Source organism: Anas acuta, chromosome 2 (genome assembly GCF_963932015.1).
Source record: "Anas acuta chromosome 2, bAnaAcu1.1, whole genome shotgun sequence".
Taxonomy (NCBI): Eukaryota; Metazoa; Chordata; class Aves; order Anseriformes; family Anatidae; genus Anas; species Anas acuta.
Window position 1 is genome coordinate 58,202,675 of NC_088980.1, and position 21,124 is coordinate 58,223,798.

The 21,124-nt window shown below is 41.8% G+C and overlaps 1 protein-coding gene across 16 annotated transcripts in view; it reads right to left on the reverse strand.

Annotated features, from left to right (window-relative positions):
• Positions 1-21,124, reverse strand: part of HECW1 (HECT, C2 and WW domain containing E3 ubiquitin protein ligase 1) — a 255,444-nt gene that overhangs the window by 113,669 nt on the left and 120,651 nt on the right. For all 16 annotated transcript variants that reach the window (XR_011094036.1, XR_011094037.1, XR_011094038.1 and 13 more), the window contains one exon: positions 15,822-15,916. Coding sequence is in view for 13 of the 16 variants with exons in the window: in XM_068674879.1 (XP_068530980.1) it covers positions 15,822-15,916 (95 nt within the window). In the remaining 3 variants the exon portion in view is untranslated. The remainder of the gene's footprint in view (positions 1-15,821; positions 15,917-21,124) is intronic.

The window sequence follows — 21,124 nt, forward strand, 5'->3', positions numbered from 1 at the left end:
GCTTTGGTTATTCTTCCCTTTTTCCTCTCCTCTCCTTTCTTACTAAACTGTCCTTATCTCAACCCACAAATTCTTGCATGTTTCTTTTCAATTCTCTCCCCAGTTCCACTGGGGGCGGAGGGGAGTGAGCAAATGGCTGCGTGGTGCTGCGCTGCCTGCTGGGTTAAACCGCAGTACCTCACACTACACACACCGCCCACACGGTCATCATCTAGCGGGGAGGAATGGGGCTCATAATGCACGAGGTGTGGCTCCCATCTCCACACAAACTCCATGTCGCCAGTGTCCAAATCTTTGGGCTACGTGGAAGTAGGTTTGATCCAGGTCACCTCCTTGGGCCGTGCCCCCCAAACCAGTTGAAAGGAGGTAAACAAGAGACTTGGCTCTTTGCCTCCCATCTTGGGGCAGTCTGTGCTACAGTCTAGAGTGAAGCACAAGGGATGACTGCTGAATCTGGAAGCCGGAGCTGCCCCTTCTGCAAGTGGTGAGAGCCGCTGGCTTTGCCGCATTCATATTTCATGTCCTCCTGCTGCAGCAGCATTACAGATCCCCGAGCTGCATGGCGCTGAAGCAGCCTGTGCTGCCCACCCTGTCAATGATGCATCACTCACAGGAGAAAGTGAGGACATCACGAGACAAACACTTGGCAGCTCCTCCACTCCACTCCTCCCTCTCAAAAGCACAACTGAATAATAAACTTGTACAACCTGAGCATCCTCTCAGCAGTAGCTGCTCCAAAAAGCATGAAGACTCCCAGGCCACTGCTGCATCATGTGGGGAGGCAGCTGCAAAACCAGTGGACTTGCAAGCTGAGCCTCGGGCAGAGCCCTGGCTCACCCTCACAGCAAAGTTGATCTCACATCCCTGGCTGTGCCTGGTAGCTTAGCCCACCCCTCCTTGAGGGTCACACAGTGGCTGCCATCAGCCAGCTGTCTGAGAGGCAGCCAAGTGGTCCTAAAGGCTGCTCCGGGCCAGAGCACAGCAGGCTTCTCTGGCAGCCTGGATCTCCTAATCAAGGTGATCTTCACAGCAGAAGCAGCCAGCAAAAAATGTGAAAGGAGTGAAAGAGAAAAGGAAAGACAAAGTGACGAAAGGGGAAGAGAGAAAAGGCAAGGCTCTCTAGAAGAAGAGTGGAAAAGAAAGAATAGTGGAAGAGGCTATGAAGAAAGAAAGCACTTCTAAAATTTCAGATCTTCCACATATATTAAAAATGTCCTCCCCCTCTTTCAGATAAATTTCAAAACACGCCAACCAAAACAAACAAAAAAGGCCAACAGCGACCATCACAGCACTGCCAGAACTCAAACCTGAGAGCAGCATCTTTCAAACTTGCTTACTGGCTAGGATAGGTTATACCCCTTGGGGAACAATGAGAGAAATAAATAGGCTGCTAATAAAACCAGGGTTTCCTGATGGCTTGTGGCACCTCCAGGCTTTTCCGGTATTAGCCTTGAGTATTCCTGCATAGCTGAATCATCTCTGTGGTAACGGGTATTAGAAACCCTCAAGTACTTCACCCCTGCAGTCACAGGCACCAAACAGTCCCAGCTGGCTAGACGAAATGTCATTAATGTGTTGGTACCTGAAATAATACAGCCTGTTATATATTTTTGAAGTCAATTTTAACAATTTCCCGGGGTCAGCTAGGTAGTATGAGCAACGCCGGTGGTCCTTTGCTAAGAACATCAACATACAGTCTAATAATGTGGTTTAGGCTTACGCTCACCATAAAGCCCTGTTGCATTGCCATAAGGGTATGAAGGGCCTCAGCGTAAATAAAAAACAGATCCCTGCAGCCAGAAAGGGAGCTGTGTAGAAACAACTTCAGTGTTTTCCATCAGACTTCACTAAGAGTTTAACCCTGCTTTTTGACTGGAGATTTTGAAAAGGGAGAGACTGCATGCTTTCAATATATATGGAAATACTCTTGTCTGAGAACTCAGCTAGCCAGGAAACCCAGACTGATATTTAATATCAGTGGAAGATGTTTCTCAAGAGATACAAGGATTAAAAATGAACAATGGATTCAAAATTCTATTTAAAAAATGACAGCCCTCATACATACTGGTATCTAACACACTGACCTACACTGATTTCCCCATTTGAGCTACTTTTGTTCTTAATCTTTCAAACGAGCAACAGTTACAGCAAAAATTATTTAGCAAAGTACACAATATTATATAACTGCAATCCACCATCACAACTGTGTGAAGGGGACCTGATTAACCTGCTGAGGGAGGTCTTGGAAACCAGGAAATATAAACCTAAAAGATAACCAGGAAAGTTTAAGTCTGCCTTTTGATGAATAAAAATGGTAATGCTTCTTCATTTTTTTTAGCTGGCTGATCACAAACTTTCCTCAGTTAATATAATATCACAGATCTGTTTTTTGTATCACCTGAGGTTTGTGAGAAGCTAAGTGCAGGACACACAAGATATACTCAATATTCAGACAGAACATGAAACTAAAAGTTGAGCCATAAGCAGAAGAAGTAGGAAATACAGATCTGAACAGCAAGAATAAAAAATATAAGAGAGGACAAAAAAGCAGCTAGATAGAGAGAATGACGATCACCACTGGGCTTCCACCATATACAAATGAACATACGCACAGAAGCACCTACATACGCACTACATTTGAAGGGCAGATATCTGCTGGCAATGATGTATGCTGCAATTGCTGAAAAACTTTCTAGCTTTCTGTCAGCCTAGCCTGCAAATTATGCCAAACATTCAAAACGACCTACAAATCCACAAGTTATAGACACATGCAAGTTCACCTCACATTCATCTCTGCAGTCAGGCCTGCTGATTTTATACAGGTTATTTGAGGGTATGGGTTATTTCAGGACATAGTATCGGTTACTTTTATAAAGGGTTATACTGTTTGAAATTTCAATAATATTCTTCTCTCCTCAAATCTGCCTCCCATCCCCCTTTTTCCCATGACTTAGGAAAGTAGATGAGGAAACAAAAGAAAGAGATTTCAAGAAAAATAAGCTATTCTTCTCCTTCACACTGGCTGCTGGGAAATACTTGGTTATTGAAAATCCAGTCAGGACTAAAGACAATGCCATCTCCAGCAGAGATGAAACATCATTGTAAGGTTGCACTCAGTGAGGGTCAGCATAGGCCTCAGATCTGGCTTTGGCAAGCTTAATGGCCTCTTTCCCCCTGCATGTCTAGCTGTTTGGCTGCCTGCAGCTTGGAGGTAAAGAAATCTTCCCAGTGCTTGAAAAGAGCCACATTAGGAGGGTGCCAGTTGCTGAAAGCTGTTGAGAGAGAGGCTGGGCAAGCAGTTACACACCTACGTTCATACCTTGGCTTGTATGTGGATATGAATGATGCGGATATGTGTACATGAGAACAGAACTTGCCTGTTTTCTTTTCCCTGCGTCACTTTTCCAGCTGGTCACAGGGAATGAAGCACCATTTACCCTAGTTAGATGTGATTCCACTAAAACTTCTGTTTCATTTGTTAGTGTTCGGAGACCTTATAATCTGTACCACCTACCCGAGAATTTCTCAGTCTTCTCAACTGCACATTGACACCTTGTAAAATTATATTTTGCTTTTGCATGGCAATTTCAACATTGATATATCCAGTTTATTTATCATTTGTGTGTCCTAAATATTTCTCTCACATCTGTAAACCTACAGGCTACACCTACAATTGCAACACAGAGCGGAGGGCAGGTTGGTCAGTGTATTAATACTTCCTAGACAGAGAGAGTCTCCTTGTTCTTTTCTGAAAATAATAATAATAATAATAATAATAATAATAATAATAATAATCATCATCATCATCATCATAATCATCATCTAATTTTACTTAACTCTTATAGATGGTTTGAATTATACTCCAAAGCAACTGCCCGAAGTATCACGCCTTACAGCAAAATAAGTAATTTAAAATAGCCACACAAAGAAACACAATGTAAATGACAAGCAAATCATATCTAGCACATACTTGTGCAATAGTTCTTCTAGGCTTTGAGATAAAGACCCGCTGAATCAGCAGGATGATCTCTAATGGCTTCAGTGGATCTGGCTTTCAGACTGCCATGATCTATACCGATGGACTTAAAAATTGTAGCAACATCTTTTTAAGCATCTCTTCCCTTTTCACTTGGCAGCGTGTCAGACCCAGCAGCAGATACAAGTACACTAATCACCATCTTCAAGAGATGAGGTGAACCTCTGACATCTTAACATTGTTCATAAAATCATTAATCTCCTACAAACATCACAGATACTTTAAAAGAAACCCATCAGCTGCTAATTCTGCTTAATTTCCCAAGTTTCCCTGATGTCCTATTTTCATATCATCACAGAGGTATCACAAGAGTTTTACAGAACAAGTTCCTTCACTGCCCCAGCTCCATCTGCCTTCTTTGTCTTGTTCTTTGTAAGCTCTAGAGAGTCATCTGGGATTTTACTCATTGCTTTGAATAAGCACTGAGTTCATGTTTTTCCCTGTACACCCTTTAAAATTTATTCAACTTCTTTGGAAGGCTTATCCACACAAACAGTTGTCTCTCAGCTAATATTTGCATTTCTTCCTCAACATGAGTCATTTCTTCTTTATTTGAACCTAATGACTATGGCTCAGTATACTTATTTTTCTGGATGGACACATCAGTCAGGAACCTGTGTTCTTCAGCATGGCTAATACTTGAACTTCAGTAGTCTGCTTTGTCTCATCAGCTAATAGGAATTAGCATCAGATTAAGGGCTATGACAACAACTTTTAATTTAGAATTTCTAACCCCTTCAAAAAAACCTTTAATTCTTAACACATACCTGAGAGAGAAGATACTGACAGCCCCATCTGTGATAAAACATAATGATGACCAACAGCAGTACAAAGGAACAAAGCACAGCAAGACATGAAAAAAACACAAACTAAACTAATTTGAAATGGCGTGTACTAAAGATGGAACATAATTACCCAAATTAGAATTTGAACAATTAGAGTTTATGCATTAACTCAATTATTCTTGAAAAAGTATCAGTATGATTTTAATGACCACCAGAACACAGACTCCTTATCTTGATGAAAATGCAATGCAGAAACACTAGGCTAGAAATTACTTTCTGGGTCATGGAGTCCAACACATACAGCAACTGGTACATTTCAACCCTACTGTTTCAGATTTCTTAGCTGATTATTAACACCCTTCCTACATCAAAAGTCTTCTGCCTCAGTTGCAGTTCTACACAAAACCACACAGTTGCTATCCACATGCAAAATTTCCTCTCTTATATTGTTAAATAAACATGCAAAGAACTTCCTCAACTCTTGAGTACCAGAGGATATCAGAGTTCCTGAAATACTTGCTTACGCATTCAAGAAGAATTTCATTTTGTATTGAAAACTGTGTAATGAGACTCTGATCCATATCATGCATCCCCTGATGTGTTTACACACTTCTAAAGCACCTTAGAAAATCATGAGAAAAAGTAGAAATGGTAAAACTATATGCCATGCTAACTGATACAGAGAAGGGAAGCCTAATCTTCACATCCACTGATCCTGGAACACAAAAGGCAAAGAAATTGAACAATAGCAACTTAAAAATTGAGGAAAGCATCTTTTTTTTTCTTGCATGGCCTAAGTAGAGAGCAAAATTTATTACTGCATGGACACAGAAAACCAAGAATTTAACAAGACCAAAAAAAAAAAAAAAAAAAAAGTGATGGATGGCTATATAACATATGGTAACAGAAAGTCAAACAGGACGCTAAACCATGACCTAAGCAGCTGCTCACTAGGTCTGTCTACATGTCTGATTTATTGCACAGGACATTTTTGGTGAAGATTTGACTTGCATCGTTACGTGGTGTCTTGTGATACATACCAGAGTGCAAACTTATGAGCCCCAAATTATTTCCCTGCTCCTATGACTTCTAGTCACCAAGCACCCCATTTGCAATAGTTTGGACACACATTTTTGCACCCCTAGAGCTACCCCTCTATGCCTATCTACACCTAGAATGGACAATTGGTGAAAACATCATGGCCAGTGAAGTCACGATGTAGACAAGTGGTCCTGGAGACATAATGGAGCACAGCAAACCAAACCCTGGTCCTTTCTGCTTTGTGCTTCATCCTATTGCAGACATACACAATTTAACAATAATTTAAAATAGAGGATTTCATGCCCATGCACTGCAGGATCCTTGTAACTTCTGTGGTCCCAGGTGTTGGACTAGCTGGATGTTGGAGAAGTTTCAGCCGTGCAGCATTCCTGTTACTTTTTTTTTTTTTTTTCCTTTTTTAATCTCTATTTAAATGGCCAAAGCAGAACCCGTTACGCTGGTGTAAGATAGAAGCAACTGTACCGAAGTCAACAGTTTTACACTGTCTTTGCACAGCACGGATGTCGTGGAACGAGATCTCACTAGCGCTACATACCAGCACAGAGATGATTACACCAGTGCAGTGTGCTGAATAGTCACTGATCTTTCCATAATTTACTAAACTACAGAAGGGAGTAATATGATGTGCAGGCGATTAGTACGGCTATTATGTGACCATAACAAGAGACATTCGGGAAGCAAGTGGCTGGGAAACACCAGACATGTATTGAACCCATTAACAAATAAATGGCTTGTGTAATGATCTTCTTGGTGCTGCTGAAATAAAATCACTCCAGTTCCCCATCTGTCATGCTTTTAATTTCTTCACTTCAACTCTGCGCTGCACTGCAAGTCTGCTAATTAAACCACTCTAAATCTACATTAAGAAGTTCATACAGGATCAGATGCCTGGTAAGGTTAAGTTGACCCAAGTGTTTTCTTTGAAACCTGTGCAAGAAAGCAAGGGCAACAGGGAGAAGCCCAAAATCAGTGCAGCTGATCAGCTGCAAATGAAGAGTATGCTTTGGCCAGTGATACCTAGGGGTGGCTCAGCACCTGCTGCTTAATTAGAGTCCATGAAAGGGCAAAAAGGTGACAATACTTTAACAGGAGATACGGTGGCCTTAGCCCTGCCTTTTGTTCTGCACCTACTCTGTTTTTCTGACTGCACAACTGCACATTCATGGCAGCACAATAGGAAAAAGTTCAATAAACGAACACTGAAAGAATTATTTTGTTTAACAACATAACAGATACCAGCTCTCTTATGTGATTCCTTCCCTGTTTAAATCCATCATAGCTAAGCCTGTGGCAGTGCATGATGTACAAAATAAAATAGATTTTGAAGTTACCAGGTGCTCAAACATGCTTGCACTGGTAAAAGAGGACTAAAGGATGAGGACAATGTCAGTACCTCTATAACTTGTGTTACACATCAGTGCGCTGTATAGTGCAGGTACCCTAACCATCCTTTCTGTATAGTCTGATACCCTGCCCAGGAACTATTTGATACATACGACTAGTTATTTCATTCTTTAGAACATCACCTGGCTTCACCACAGGTTGCAGAAGGGCACTGGCTTTCAACACACCAATGATACGTGCAAAGTCGCTGCTTGTCCCAGTGCTCTGAGTCCCCTGTTTCAGAGCTGCAGGGCCAGCGTGCTGAGAGCCCTCGTTGAGGAGCAGGGCATTCAAGAGAAGTGCTGTGTGGAGACGTGGATCTACTGCCCTGCATCATACTCACCCCACACACGTGACTTTTTCCCCTCTTCACTCCTAGATACACAGTCCTTAGAGATGCATCCACAATATGCAGGTGATTTAGTGCAGAAAAAGCACTGAATGGGGTTTTGGGGCCATTTCACGTGTCTTTCAAATCAGTTGTGAATTTTGGCACCAAAACTAAACTTGTATTTGGTGCTTATATTTGAAACATCATCCCTTCAATACATTCTACCTCATCTTTCGTACAGAGGGATCAGGAATTTATGAAGAACACAAAATGAATGGACTTCTAAATATGCAGAAAGCTTTATGCTGAAAAGCAGAGATGGAGCAATAGAAAAGAACATACTTGTACGTTGTGAGTTACAGGTTGCTGCTCAGGAAATCAGTGCTGATGTTCACAAATAATATCATTGTTTGTATTTCCCCCGCTCACTTTGTGCTTGTTAGGTAATAAAATCTGAGCACATACAACTTGTAAGCGGTGTCCTTTTTGATGACATAAACTGGTAGTGATAGTGGTTCGAAGCACACTGAGCTGAAAAAGTCAGTATCAAGAGAGTGGGGAAAAAAGGCACAAGGCAGGCAGAACTGCATCACTTATCACTTGTCACTTCGGCTTATTGACATATCTGAAATATGTCATAATGAAAACACAGTTTTAAGTGATTCTACTTGCTAATTCTGCTCTGTTTTGAAAGATTCTGCCAATTTGGAAGAAAATCCCTAAACTTTTCTAGTAAAAGCAATGGGGTTTCTGCACATGCTCCACACCTTTACTGCATCAGGACCATAAAAGCCAGTGTTATTGAACAGTACTCAGAAGAGGCCTTCGTGCAAATGAGTTTTTCTTAATATCTAAAGAAAATCTCTTGCCAACCATCCCAATTTAAACTGTGAGGAGAGGAAATAAAAGGAAGGAAAAGGTTATTATTTATAACACAGTGACTATAGTTACGCTGCAGTTAGAGCCCAATTAAACCTGGGTTACGCTTTCTGACTCCACTAATTCATATAAATGGACCACTCGCTCCGTGTCAGGGTAATTGCGGTGTAAATACAATGGTCTTTATGTCTCTGGATTCTGAAAAAAAGTGCCTGTGTTACTGAGGTGGCAATAAGAAATAATTTGGATATGTCATTAAGCTTCAAATTCTTTGAATGAGTGCTAATTAGGATATAGAAAAGCATAACCAAAAATGTAATTACACTGAACTAAGGGCTCAGCCGTGCGACTATTAGAAGGCTGCTCGTGTGAGTGAGTACGTTTGAACATTACTGCATATTGCCAAATCAGGCTGTAAAACACTGCCATGGTTTTATAATGAAGGAAAATGGAAGTGAAGAAATGAATTCATGACATTTTAAAGCTGTAACAAATGTGCTGAGGGTCGTTTTCACACTAAAAATAATTCCCTTGTATCTTGTAGCTAGTGGGGGCAAATTCTGCCTGGAAAATCTGCTCTCCAAATGCTTGTGTAATGGCGAGCATATCTATTCAGTGCACAGTGCCCTCGAGCCCAATCATAGTTTGGGGCTTAGGTGATACTACAATATGAAGTGTTAAAAACAATAGACTACTAATGAAAACCTTTCTGTATTGCTCCTAATCCTTTCTTTGCCCTCTTTTTTAACTCCAGCTCTCTAGAACACTTCAAGACAAGCAGAAAATGCACACACTTAGGGTTGCCTAACATGAAAATGCTAATATTTCTTATGCACATAGTAAAATCCTTGCCAATTCCCCTCTAAGAAGTACTACTACACTTCTTTTACCTCCATCGAGCTTACGGTGAGCCATTAGAGCTACTTAGCTCCAGACACAATAAAATTCCTTTGTATAGAAGTGACCAAACTGCTTCTTGCATACTTGCAGAAAAGCAATGACATACAGAGCTTTGCATTAAAATGCTGAAGTAATTTCACAGTCACATTTAATAGTTTCTTTAAATCTAAAGACTTTTGTCCTCCCTCGTGTTATATTACTCCATGTTAGTCTACACCAGTGGCAGAGTATGAGCACATAAGGTAGGTGGGACGCAGACAACATTGCAAGTACTGCGAAAAAAATGCCGTATCAGAAGAAAACAAAAAATGTGCAGATATTTCCAACAGATCAGAAGCCTACGCAGACCACCTTCCTCCCACAGTTTATGGAGCAGCTGCTTGTCTCAGAATCATTCACGTCAAATGGCTAACCAGTAGAATACAATCTCTTACAACTGTTTCTTAGCAAATATATTCTGTTAGATCCTCTTTTATGTTGGAAAGGGACTGCCTTGGCAGAGAGCACTTTGTTCTTCACTTCTGTAATCTATGCTTCCTTCCGTCCGAGCAAGTATTTCCAGTTCCAGTCATTTTCCCTGTTGACTTTTTCATCCCTGACTGACTCCTTCTCCTTTGCAGGAAATCAGAATAGGAGGAGGTGTATGCAGGGACAGGTTGAATATAGGTGGCACTACGATGCTGCTCCTTACCTTGCATTCAAAGGCAGCTGCAAGCTGGGGGAGCTCTGGCTTCTTCACATTTCACGATAAGGAAAGGGGATGCTCTTGCTCAGTCCTGACAAATACTTAGTCACCTAAGCAGAACCATAGCTGCCAGAGAAATGATGCTTCCCTTCCTAGAAATGCTGAGCCTTCCAAAGTACACCACTCACACTTGTTAAACATGTACCTGGCTTGCATTCTTTGCTGTGATTAATTGCAGCAGCCTGATTTTGTGTTTCCCATAAGATTATTTTTTTAAACCTTAACTGCTGATCACGACAATAGCCACAAGTTTCCTGTAAGCCGCTACCTCTTTATCTTCTGTTTCTTAAATTATAATTATTCTTAATTTTTTTAAATAATCTGTTAGATTTATTAAACATAGTAATGCCCCAGAAACACAGACAGTTTTAAAACTCACCTATCACAGAAAAAGACAGAAGTAAAAAAGAACACACAGCTGAGATTTTAAATCCCGTCTCTGGAAAGAACGAGAGAGATGGCTGCTCATACGTGCAAGCTCTTTCAAAATCCTGGCTTGCAGCACATACATGGAAATGAGGCAGAACGCTTCATTATCAAACACTCCTCAGCAGCCCACGCTCTGACGTGACAGCACATAATGCAAATATTTACAGCAGGAAGTCCTCAGGAATGATCAGTCACCATCAAATGGCAGCAGCTTATCAAGCGGTAATTCCTGCTGTGGGAAGCCCAGCTGAGGTAGCATTTCCACACAAACACAGCCCAGAGAAGGTCTCTTCCAATAATTAGCCCCAATTTACAAAGCTTTCCCCAGGACGCTAAGTATATTTGACAAGTGCCATTGTGATCCACAAGACAGAAACTGTGGCACGAAAGCTCCAGAGGTTCGATCAACCGTGGTGATTTGCATCTAATACACCGCTAGTGAACACTCCCAATTTAGTGAAGACATTTGTCCTAAGGCTAAAACATTGATTCTCCACTTACTGTCTTTTAATTGTGGTGTATCCAATTTATCTTTTTAGGCTATAAGCTCAAAGGGGAAAAGATTTCCCTTTTATTCAGTATGCTGTTCTTGTACCTGCTTTATTTTACCGCGGAAGAACCGCGCTCAGGTTAAATCATTTTCATGCTCAGACTTTCCCACTAGCAAGATGCAGCTTTCCTATTGCTAGAATTAATTGCTCTAACTTGCATTGTTTTTCTACAACAATGTCCGGTGTGAAGATGAATTAAAGGTGACATTAGGAATAACAGAAGAGTAACAAACGGAACAGGAATGTTACAGATGCCACAGAAATGTGCTTTTCTACTGAGGAGACTGTTCAGCTCGCCCTCACCACAGCAATGCTTATGATTTAGAAGTATAAACTACTGTGCACAAATGCACTTTACGGATGCCACTAGTTTAGGAAAAAAAAAAAAAAAAAAAAGGCCTGCCAGGATGTTCCTTTTTTCCCAGGATTGCAGGTGCTCCGCTTCACTGCTATCAGCCCCAGGCCCTAAATTCACATTTAAGCTTTTGCCATGTAGGAATTGGTCAAAGTGCACGGCCCTCAGTTCCCAGATATTCAAGCTCGACGATTCAAAAGCAATAAAATGTGACAGGACTTTTCACTGACAAATGAACTGCAGGGCATCCCAATCAGGGGGTGAGGCAGCTCTAATAACTGGGTTAGAATGTAAGGAGATAAATTCAAATGGAGCAGAACATCCACAATATAAGGAAGGCGAGATGCTGCTCAGCCTCAAGCACCACCGATGCTATGCAAAGACATCCAACTAACACAGCAACTTTTTCCCCCTTTGGAAGCAGGTTTCCTTTTAACTGCTAGCTAAATACTGTCTCAACAACATGTGAACGAGAATGGCAACCACTTACAGCCCCCAGCATGGCTATTTCCAGCTCCTTTTCTCTTCTCAGTTGCAGCGAACCACGTACAGACAGATTTTTTGTTGTTGTTTTTGAATTGTGGTGTTAGGATTTGTCTGTTATTGGTGTTTGCAGGTCTTTTTGGCAGGATGATATACCTGCCGGGTATACTGGCCAACACACCAGCTGCTGCCCCCATCACAGGAGGTGCCACGCGCCTGGAGGCTCAGACAAAATCTGCTTGGGTGGCTGCAGATGCAGGTGAGTCTGTGCTAGCAGGGAAAACACTGTCCCTGGAAGGTCACCTGTCCCCAAATGCCGCTTCTCGAAGGACATCTGCTCCTGCTATTTTTCCCAAGCTGTGCCAGACAAAAAGGTTTGTTTCTGTCAAATAAACAAAGCCTTGTTCCCTCTGTTCCTCTAGTGACAGCCTAAGTTTCAGAGTGAATTTGTGACGCCATTACCACATTGACAAAAATTCTCCTTTTTCAAGGCAATAAACTTTCAAAAAATCTTCAGCCCCTACACCCACTGCAGGATCTGTATTGAGATTTTCTCCCTGCAAAGGTAGGAACAAAACGCTAAGATCCCACAGATGCCACTAAAACTCTCACTGATTGCAATAGTGGGTAAGTTTCCATGCACAGGATTCTCTCCATGAGCTGAAAAGACATGAAAGAACCTGCTCCGGGATCTGAAGAAGGTTCCTGCTGAACAGAGCCCTGCTCGCACCAACTGGGGGACCAGAGCTTTCATGGCACTGAGAAATGCCATGCCTGGGACCCTGGGGCGCTGCTCTGAATCACTGGAGCAAGGAAAACAACGGAGGGGTTTGATGCATCCAGTTTGATCACAGAAGGCCCAGGGTGTCAAGTCTCACTAGGGTAAGACGCCTCAGGGACCTCAGACAAGCATGGCACGACTGTCACAGCCCGTAACTGATCGCACAGAGGAACAGGGGAAATAAAACAATCTATCACTTTCCTGCTCAGCCGTGCTAGGATTATCAATTCAGGAGACAGGAAAAAGAGATGGGGCTGCCCACCCAGTATACTTGACTGTATTGACTGCAAAGGAATGGGGAGGGACCCAGCGACAGGAATAAGGAAAGGTGTACATTTACTCTCTGGCTGATGATGAATGAGCATAGCAAGGTGAAAACCAGAATAGCTGCTGCTGCTTTTGGACAAGAACTTTCTGATCATTGCCCTAAGCCACTATTTGAAAAAAAAAAAAAAAAAAAGTTTTAAAATAGATATGGCGGATTATTTTGGAATTTGTTTAACATTTTCCCTCTCTCTCTTTCCACTCAGTTGAAAAATACAAGGGTCCAGAATTCGGTGTTAGTGAAATCACACTCAAAGGTGAGTGCCTACATCCTTTTGCACTTGTAAGGATAACATCTGCACTATGCATGACTGGTATCTCTGCCCCAGTGGCAGCCAGCGCAGAGGCACACAAGAGCCCAGGAGAAGGTTAGGGCTCAGCAAATCCCTTGTTATCCCCTTCCTTTTCTGTGCAGTTAGAAAAACACCATTTTCCAGTGGTGCAGTATGCTGTGAAACATTCAAATACTTCAATAATAAAATAGTTCGCAAATGTACTGCAGAGAGCCAGATGAGGAAAGCCATCTGATGTTTTTTCAGTTAGGACTGGGATTTGAAGGGTCATACTTAACTGAAAGCCTACACATACGCAAGAACCATCCCATTATTTTCCTCTGTTCTCATACAGAGGTTTTCTAATCTATTGTTTGTTTGTTTATTTTTTTTTCTTTTCTTTCCCTTGCACTCATACAGCAGGGTCACCCAGGTTAATATTGCATCATCTTTGTTGCTATTCCTTTGTTCTTGTTGTTTTCACTGCTTAGTATTTGCCTTACAATGCACCAAATATTTATGTCATGCAGCAAACAATGAACAGAAAACAACAGAGAAACCAATGATGCATCTACAACACTGCTGGCCTCTCTGGTCTGTGAAGGCAACTGGCAAAAAACAGACTAGTCTGCAACCCAGAACGGCAAGAAAAATTAGATGTGAAGAGAATGCTGTTGCCAAGGACAATGGTTTGACCCTCACATGGAAAATGTATGTGATACTACTTTTTATTGTATTTTATTTTTCAGTCATGTACAGTATACTCAGCTGAAGATCATAACAGGTGTTTCTTTTTCTCATCTGACCTCTGTGAAGACTTTGAGTACTAGACAATGACTTTCATTTAAACACAAGCCCTCTTCAGCTGGAAGGGAATGGCTACTTAAGGCACTTTATTTTCCATATATGTGTAAAGGCTTCAGCTAAAGAAGTTGGAGAGATTACATATTTGCTTATCACAAAGAGCAGTTCCTCTGACATTCTTCTATTAACTTAAAACATACTGCCAATAGTTAATAATGAAACACTAACCCCTCCTCGCTAGACCTGAGAAATTTACTTAGTTGGGTCAAACTCAAGTCTGAGACACAGATGTGATTCATGAAAAAAAAATATTCTGATCTCGCAGCCTATTGGTATTTTCTGCCTTGCTTGGCTGACTCCCATACCTTTCAGAGAAGACTGGGACTAAATCAATGGCACAGATGGTCCTCCCTCAGACAGATGACAATCAGGAAATGAATGGCAAGTCCTGAGTCAACAAGACACTACATGCTACAGCATACAAAGTTTCAGTGTTTTTTCAGTGTCCCACAAAATTAAAATATCTGAGAGCACCCCATAATGTTCCACTGAAGACAGCTGAAATGAATTCTCCAGGCTCCCAAAATAGTGTATGGACTCGCCATGAGCATGTCAGAAAGGTGTATTGAGACAACAACACCTTTTATTCTTAACAGACACATCAGTCCCTACCCAGCATCCAGCTTCCAGCTGTAGTGTACATCAAAAGAAGGTAAAAGGAAAACAACAAAAGTCTGTACATGCATCAAGGGTAAAAAAGTTAATCCTTCCTGACCGTGGTGCAATCAGACATTTTCACCACACTTGGGACCACCCCAAAAAATGTGATTCAGTGATGTCCACTAAAATCTATGTACACCTACACATAAGACAAACTTTTCCTGAACTCTGTTTCCAGAGTAAACATCTGAACCCATCCATCTCTAATGTTGGTTGAACTAGAACTCCTTAGTTCTATCAGTTCTCTGCCAAGATGAGCCTAGTAGGTAGTGAAAGTCCTTCAGCAAGACCAGACAATCTTTGGAGTTCAGCAAGTCTCTCCGGGCTTCTAAAATTTTTTTCACTCTTAGGGTGACTACATTTTCTGAAAATGGACAAGATATATAGCTTCTAACAGCCATTTGAGCTATGGAGCTTTGCTAAACAGATCAAAATTGCTCTCAATGAAGCCTCAGTCTGTCAAAAATGATCTTCAGTACTTTGATGGATCAGGGTCTGAATGCCCACTTATTATTGATGCTAGTCTGTCAGAGCCTAGCTGTTTCTGGAACTCAGAGACACCACCATGAAAATGTTCACAACTTGATTTTGAGAAATGCACTTAGGAAAATCTTACTCCTTTTCTGCATGTTTGTTGTACTTACAGTCCAAGGTTCCCCAGTCCTTCAGAGGTATTAAACAAATATCACAACACCCAGAAGACAGAAGATAAAAGAACGGAATACAGCTAGGAAATGGGACTGGCCCCAAATCACAGAAGTTATCTGTGACAGATTGAGAGCTGACTCTTAAGTTCTTTTGGCTTATAGATCCACATCTTAACTGAGAGAATACCCATTCCTCTGCTCCACAGCACGCTTAAGGGAAAATACTCTGTTCAGTTTTCATATATTAGTACACAAAGCAGGCAAGGAAAGCAAGGCATAGCACAGTGGCAGTAGGGAAGATATACTGAAAAAATAAAAGGCCAGCATAACTTACGGGAGCTGCGTTGTTCTTCACTGTGACACTCGGAGTTGTGGCTCGTAGTGCCCCGCTCACACCATGATAGTATTTGAAGCAGATCTTTGTTTCAGCTGAAAGAGGGAATTATTTCGGATTAGAAGAACTGCCAGGGAGAAGTGGCACAATTGGTTGCAGCAGACAGACATAATAAGGTTTACTCAAAAGGCTGGCACGTATTTGAATTGTGAGTAGTTTGTCTCTGTTTTGTTGGTTGGCACAACAGGATGTCTCCTGCCTCTGATCTTCTGCTTTGCCAGAGTGAAATTTAGAGTACAATTCCCGTGACTTAAAACAGTATAACTTGAGCACCAGTTATGACAGGCAGACCTTAGAAAACACAATCAACATCCTTCAGCTACTCTAAGAAGAAAAGCAGGGACAGAAAACCATCACTTTTTAGATACACCAAGCAGTAATGTGCAGAGAAAGTGAGAAACTCAGCACAATGTGCTTGCATAATTGCTCACTGATAGGTTTCATTGACTCAGTTTGCTCTGGCCTTGGCCAGAGGAAGGACATGGATCTACACAGATTAACCTCTCTGACATGTACTACATTAAAGCATTTTTCAAAACAGTGTAGTACCATGAGACTTCATCTTGGAGCATTTCCACCGACTTCCAAAGATTTGAATTATTTGAGGAACTCAAGCAAGACCATGGATTTGGACTTGCAGCACTACTTTTGCCCCATACAATGATATTCCTTTTGGAAGCAAAAAAAGCTAGGTGAGCTTGAGGAACAGAAAAACTGCAAGACAGATTGAATTTTCATTTTCTCTACAGGACTTTTAACAGCTCAGCAGATAAAGCATTTACCCACTGAGCGGACAGGAAAAATTGATGATAATACAATAGCTAAAACACACAGTTCTCTCCAAGATTATTCAAATCTTAGTTTTCCTCTTGTATTGGGTTTACGTTACAAGGTTTCAGTAGTTGAGAGGGCTACAGGGGTGGCCTCTGTGAGAAGAGCCAGCTCCAGCTGGCTCCAAAAGGGACCCAGCACTGGCCAAGGTTGAGCCAGTGAGCGACACTGGCACAACTTCTGTAATAACATATTCAAGATAGGCTCAGAAATGCTGTGCAACATCAGCTGTGAGAAAGGAGTGAGCACCAGCCCTGCAGCTCCCAGGTCAGTGCAACAGGAGGGCAGGAGGTGCTCCAGGCAGGCAGCAGCAGTTCCCCTGAAGCCTATGCAGGGAGAGGCCCCTGGTGGAGCAGGCTGTCCCCCTGCAGCCCATGGGTCCCACATGGAGCAGATCTCCACGCTGCAGCCCCTCCATGGGTGGAGGAGCCCCTGGTGGAGCAGGTGGATGTGGCCTGGAGGAGGCTTCGGCACATGGAGAGCCCCCGCAGGAGCAGGCCCTGGGCCGGAGCTGCAGCCCGTGGAGAGGAGCCCACGCAGGAGCAAGGGGGTCTGGGGGGAGCTGCTGCCCACCCGTGGGGGACCCGTGCTGGAGCAGTTTGCTCCTGGGGGATGGATGGACCCCATGGTACAGAGCCGTGTGGGAGCAGTGCTTGAAGAGCACAGGCTCAGTTTGGGAAGGACGGCATCGCGTGGGAGGGACCCCACATGGAGCAGGGGCAGAGAGGGACCATGAAGGAGCGGCTGAGATGAGGTGTCAAGGACTGACCACAGCCCCCATTCTCCATTCTCCTGCGCTGTTCATGGGGAGGAGGTGGAAGAGGGTGAATGGAGGGGGAAGGTGTTTCTAGTTTCTCACTGCTCTAGTCTGCTAGTGATAGGTAATAAATTATATTAATCTCCCTACACTGAATCAATTTTGCACATGATGGTAATGGGTGAACAATCTCCCTGTCCTTATCTCCACCCTTGAGCTCCTTTTCATTATATTTTCTCCCTCTCTTCCTTTCATGAGGGGGAGTGAGAGAGCAGGTGTGATGGGGTTTAGCTGCCCAGCAGGGTGAAACCAACACTCCTCTCTCCTGGAGATCTTTAGCTACAGCTTGCGTGGAACAGTAAGGTAGAACACAGAGAAGCTTTTTATTATTATTATTATTATTATTATTATTATTATTATTATTATTATTATTATTATTATTATTATTATTATTATTTTAAAACATACTATTAGCTTACAAGGCTAATAAAGTATAGCTTTTGGTAGTAGACTGTGTGACCATGTTCAGACCTCACAGCAAGAAATAGGTTGACAAGTAGGAAATTGGTTACCATGTACATTGGGACACTATGGTTTAAATAATATTTTTAATTAAGCTAAAACTACTACAAAGTGAGAACAGAAGAAGAATATATCCTTCCGTAGGTATTCTGGCTATTAGTATTACTTTCAAGGACAGAGGATTACAAAGATAATTGAGTATATATTTGTAAAGAACCTGACGATGTTCAGACCTGTAAAGGTACTGACGATTCCTTTCTTAGTTTCACAGAATTACTATTTATAGTTTAATTTTCAATCAACTTGTTCAAATACAGATGCAAACTAGAAAGAAGGCAACCTAGAGGGATGTGAGTGTCATGTCCAATTCAAAATGGCGTCAGAGGAAGAAATATTCATCAGGCAAAATTTGAGGTGGTGATTAACAAGTGAGTCACAGGTTTCATTCAGAGAAAGGTCTGATGGCAGAAGATCTTGTGGGAACCATCTCAGCTTGAGAAATTATTCTGGAAACATCAAGGGAACAACGTTTTCTTTTTTCTTTTCTCTACATTTTCCCAGATCTATTTCAGATTGACAATATTAAGAAAATGGCTATTCTCACTGCATTACAACATATGCTTTTTAGGCCTCTAGATAAAATTTTTACAAGTAAAGCTTGCAAAATTACCAATGGCATCTTTGTGCACAAAAATTTCACCTAAACCTTAGATTTTATTTGTTTGGTTTTTTTTTTTGGCTGGGAGCCATTTTTTTCCAAATAACATAGTTGGTGTCTTGTTTTCCACTTCAGTGTCATCCTAATATTTTAATCATTCTGAAAATTGTTCTTGTACCTCTGAATCACCTCTGAAAGAGACATTTGCAAAACAAATGCAAGCACAGATATTCACTGGCTTTGTACCTCTGCAGATGAACAGAAGGCATCTGAAATATAGGCCAGGCAGTGATATAAATTAACCTGAATATTATCCAGCTGGCATTAGCACGTAACATGCAAGTATAAGGGCTGTTTACATTATAGTCTTGTAGACTAGCTTGTTCTGGAATAAAGACAACCATTTACATCTGTCCTGCTGCCCTAGCTACATTGCATGATGCCCAGGTCAGCAGTAGGTGTTGTCCTGTTAATCCCACTATAAATAAAGATGTGCCATTGTTATTTTCATCTCAGTAATTAGGAACAGTAGTTCATTGGATCAGGTAATGAAGTTATGATATTAAAGTCATGAAGTAATGAAGTTAATTTCTCCTTTCAATTAGTATAAATGACATTTAGATTAGCAAATCTTCCAAGAGATGAGATATCTAAAGATGCTCAGAAATACCTGTGCCCATGACAATTACCAGACTACTTGGTGATTTTCATTGATCAAGAACAGTAACATACTCCCCTTACATCAGCCATGGTACCTCCATTACACCACAGATGTTTTACAGCCTTCCACTGCACTGATAAAAATAAACCAGTCCCAAGTCATATGCTCAGATCCACTGGTGTAACCATCATGGGTGCAGGAAACACAGCTGCCCCAAGTCAAGGCCTCCAGGGCAGAGTAACAAGCCAGACAGCAGGAGAAGCAATTCCATTTCCCTCCTTGTACTGCAGCCTATAGACACCAACTTTCCTGTAGGTGGGGTGTTCCTGAGGACATGAGGAGGAGTAGGGACGTAGCCCAGACACCACAGAAATTACTTCTTATTCAAAGCAAAACTTTGAGCAAGTCTGAGTTGTGCCAGAGGACTCCTCTGCCATGGAGATTCACCACTCTCACAATAAAAACTATCCAGTCCCTGGAAAATTATTTCTCTACTAAAGGCCTGAGTTACCTCAGTTACCAAGTCAGTTTTGTGAATTAACTGCAAAATTAATTACCAGCTGAATACTCCTCCTGGCAATATTCTATACTTCTTCCAAAATCACTCAGCAATTGGAAACACTGCACTCATTATTAAACTGAAGTGAGCGGAGATAAAATGTAGTAGGGTCTACTAATGAACTGCAGCTAGAGGGAAGGTTGAAAGCCTCTGGTGGGTGTCCCAGTCCTTCCCCCCACCTCACCTCCATCACCCACCCACTCTCGTCATCCTGGGTCATCTTGTGCCAGTGCTATCATTCCTGTTGGTTCAATTGATACCATTTTCCTTTAAAGCACTTCCATGCCCAACTTGCCCAACTTCATTCCTTGAGAATTGACAAAATTGCCTTAAATCTCTCACCCTTTCCAAAAGTTCATTTGCTCTTATAATCCTCTGCTCCTCACTAAGGTTAGTCTGGTCTCAGAGGCTTAGCTTTCACTAAATGATGAATTTAGTCTCTCAAATATAACAAGAAGCAATGCAATGCCAGGGTTAAGCAGTTTCCCTTGTTATACTAAAAAATAGAAACACCCACAACTTCCTAATAGATATTTCAAGGAAAAAAACTAAATTATATTCTCCAGAGAGGCAAGATGCATCACAGCATGCTTTACCAGTTGGTGTTTGATCAGAGTGTGTGATACACGAGGCACTTCCACAATCTGGTTGTAATTTACACCCCTGGCACTTTTGCTCAAATAAATAGCTAAGGTGACTAGGCATTAGCTAAGCATTTCTAAGCACATCTTTCAGGGAAGCAACGTCAGTCTTCAAAACTGAGTCATTTGTGATCAGTTCCATCTATTACTAAAAGAGCTGTTTTTGCTCTTTTTGGGCAAGCCTCATGCATAAAAAATGAGAGGTGTCAAAAGCGAGTAATGAAAAGGTAGCTGTCTACAGTACGTGGGTGGGAACTGAGCGAACCAAATCAGAGAGGGAAGCAATTAAGTTATGAGTCATAAAGTTTTCCTTCAAGAAGACCCAGCAGTAAAGTAAATAAATGTATGATACTGTGCTATAATCAGATCGCTATGGGACTGTCTGAAATTACAGTAGCCAAGGCTGTCTCTGAAGCAGAGCCAGTAGGTGCGTCAGGGAGTCTCTGCAGGGGAGAACTGGGATTAAACGCAGTGGGGACACTGGGGGTGGCATATGAAAAAATAGGAGAAGAAATTACAATGGGTAGTCAAAACAGCAATTAAAGGCAGTTTATATGATGTGGTGCAGTGATGGAATCGAGTAGGCATGGGCACCGATGTTGAAGCTGAGGGAA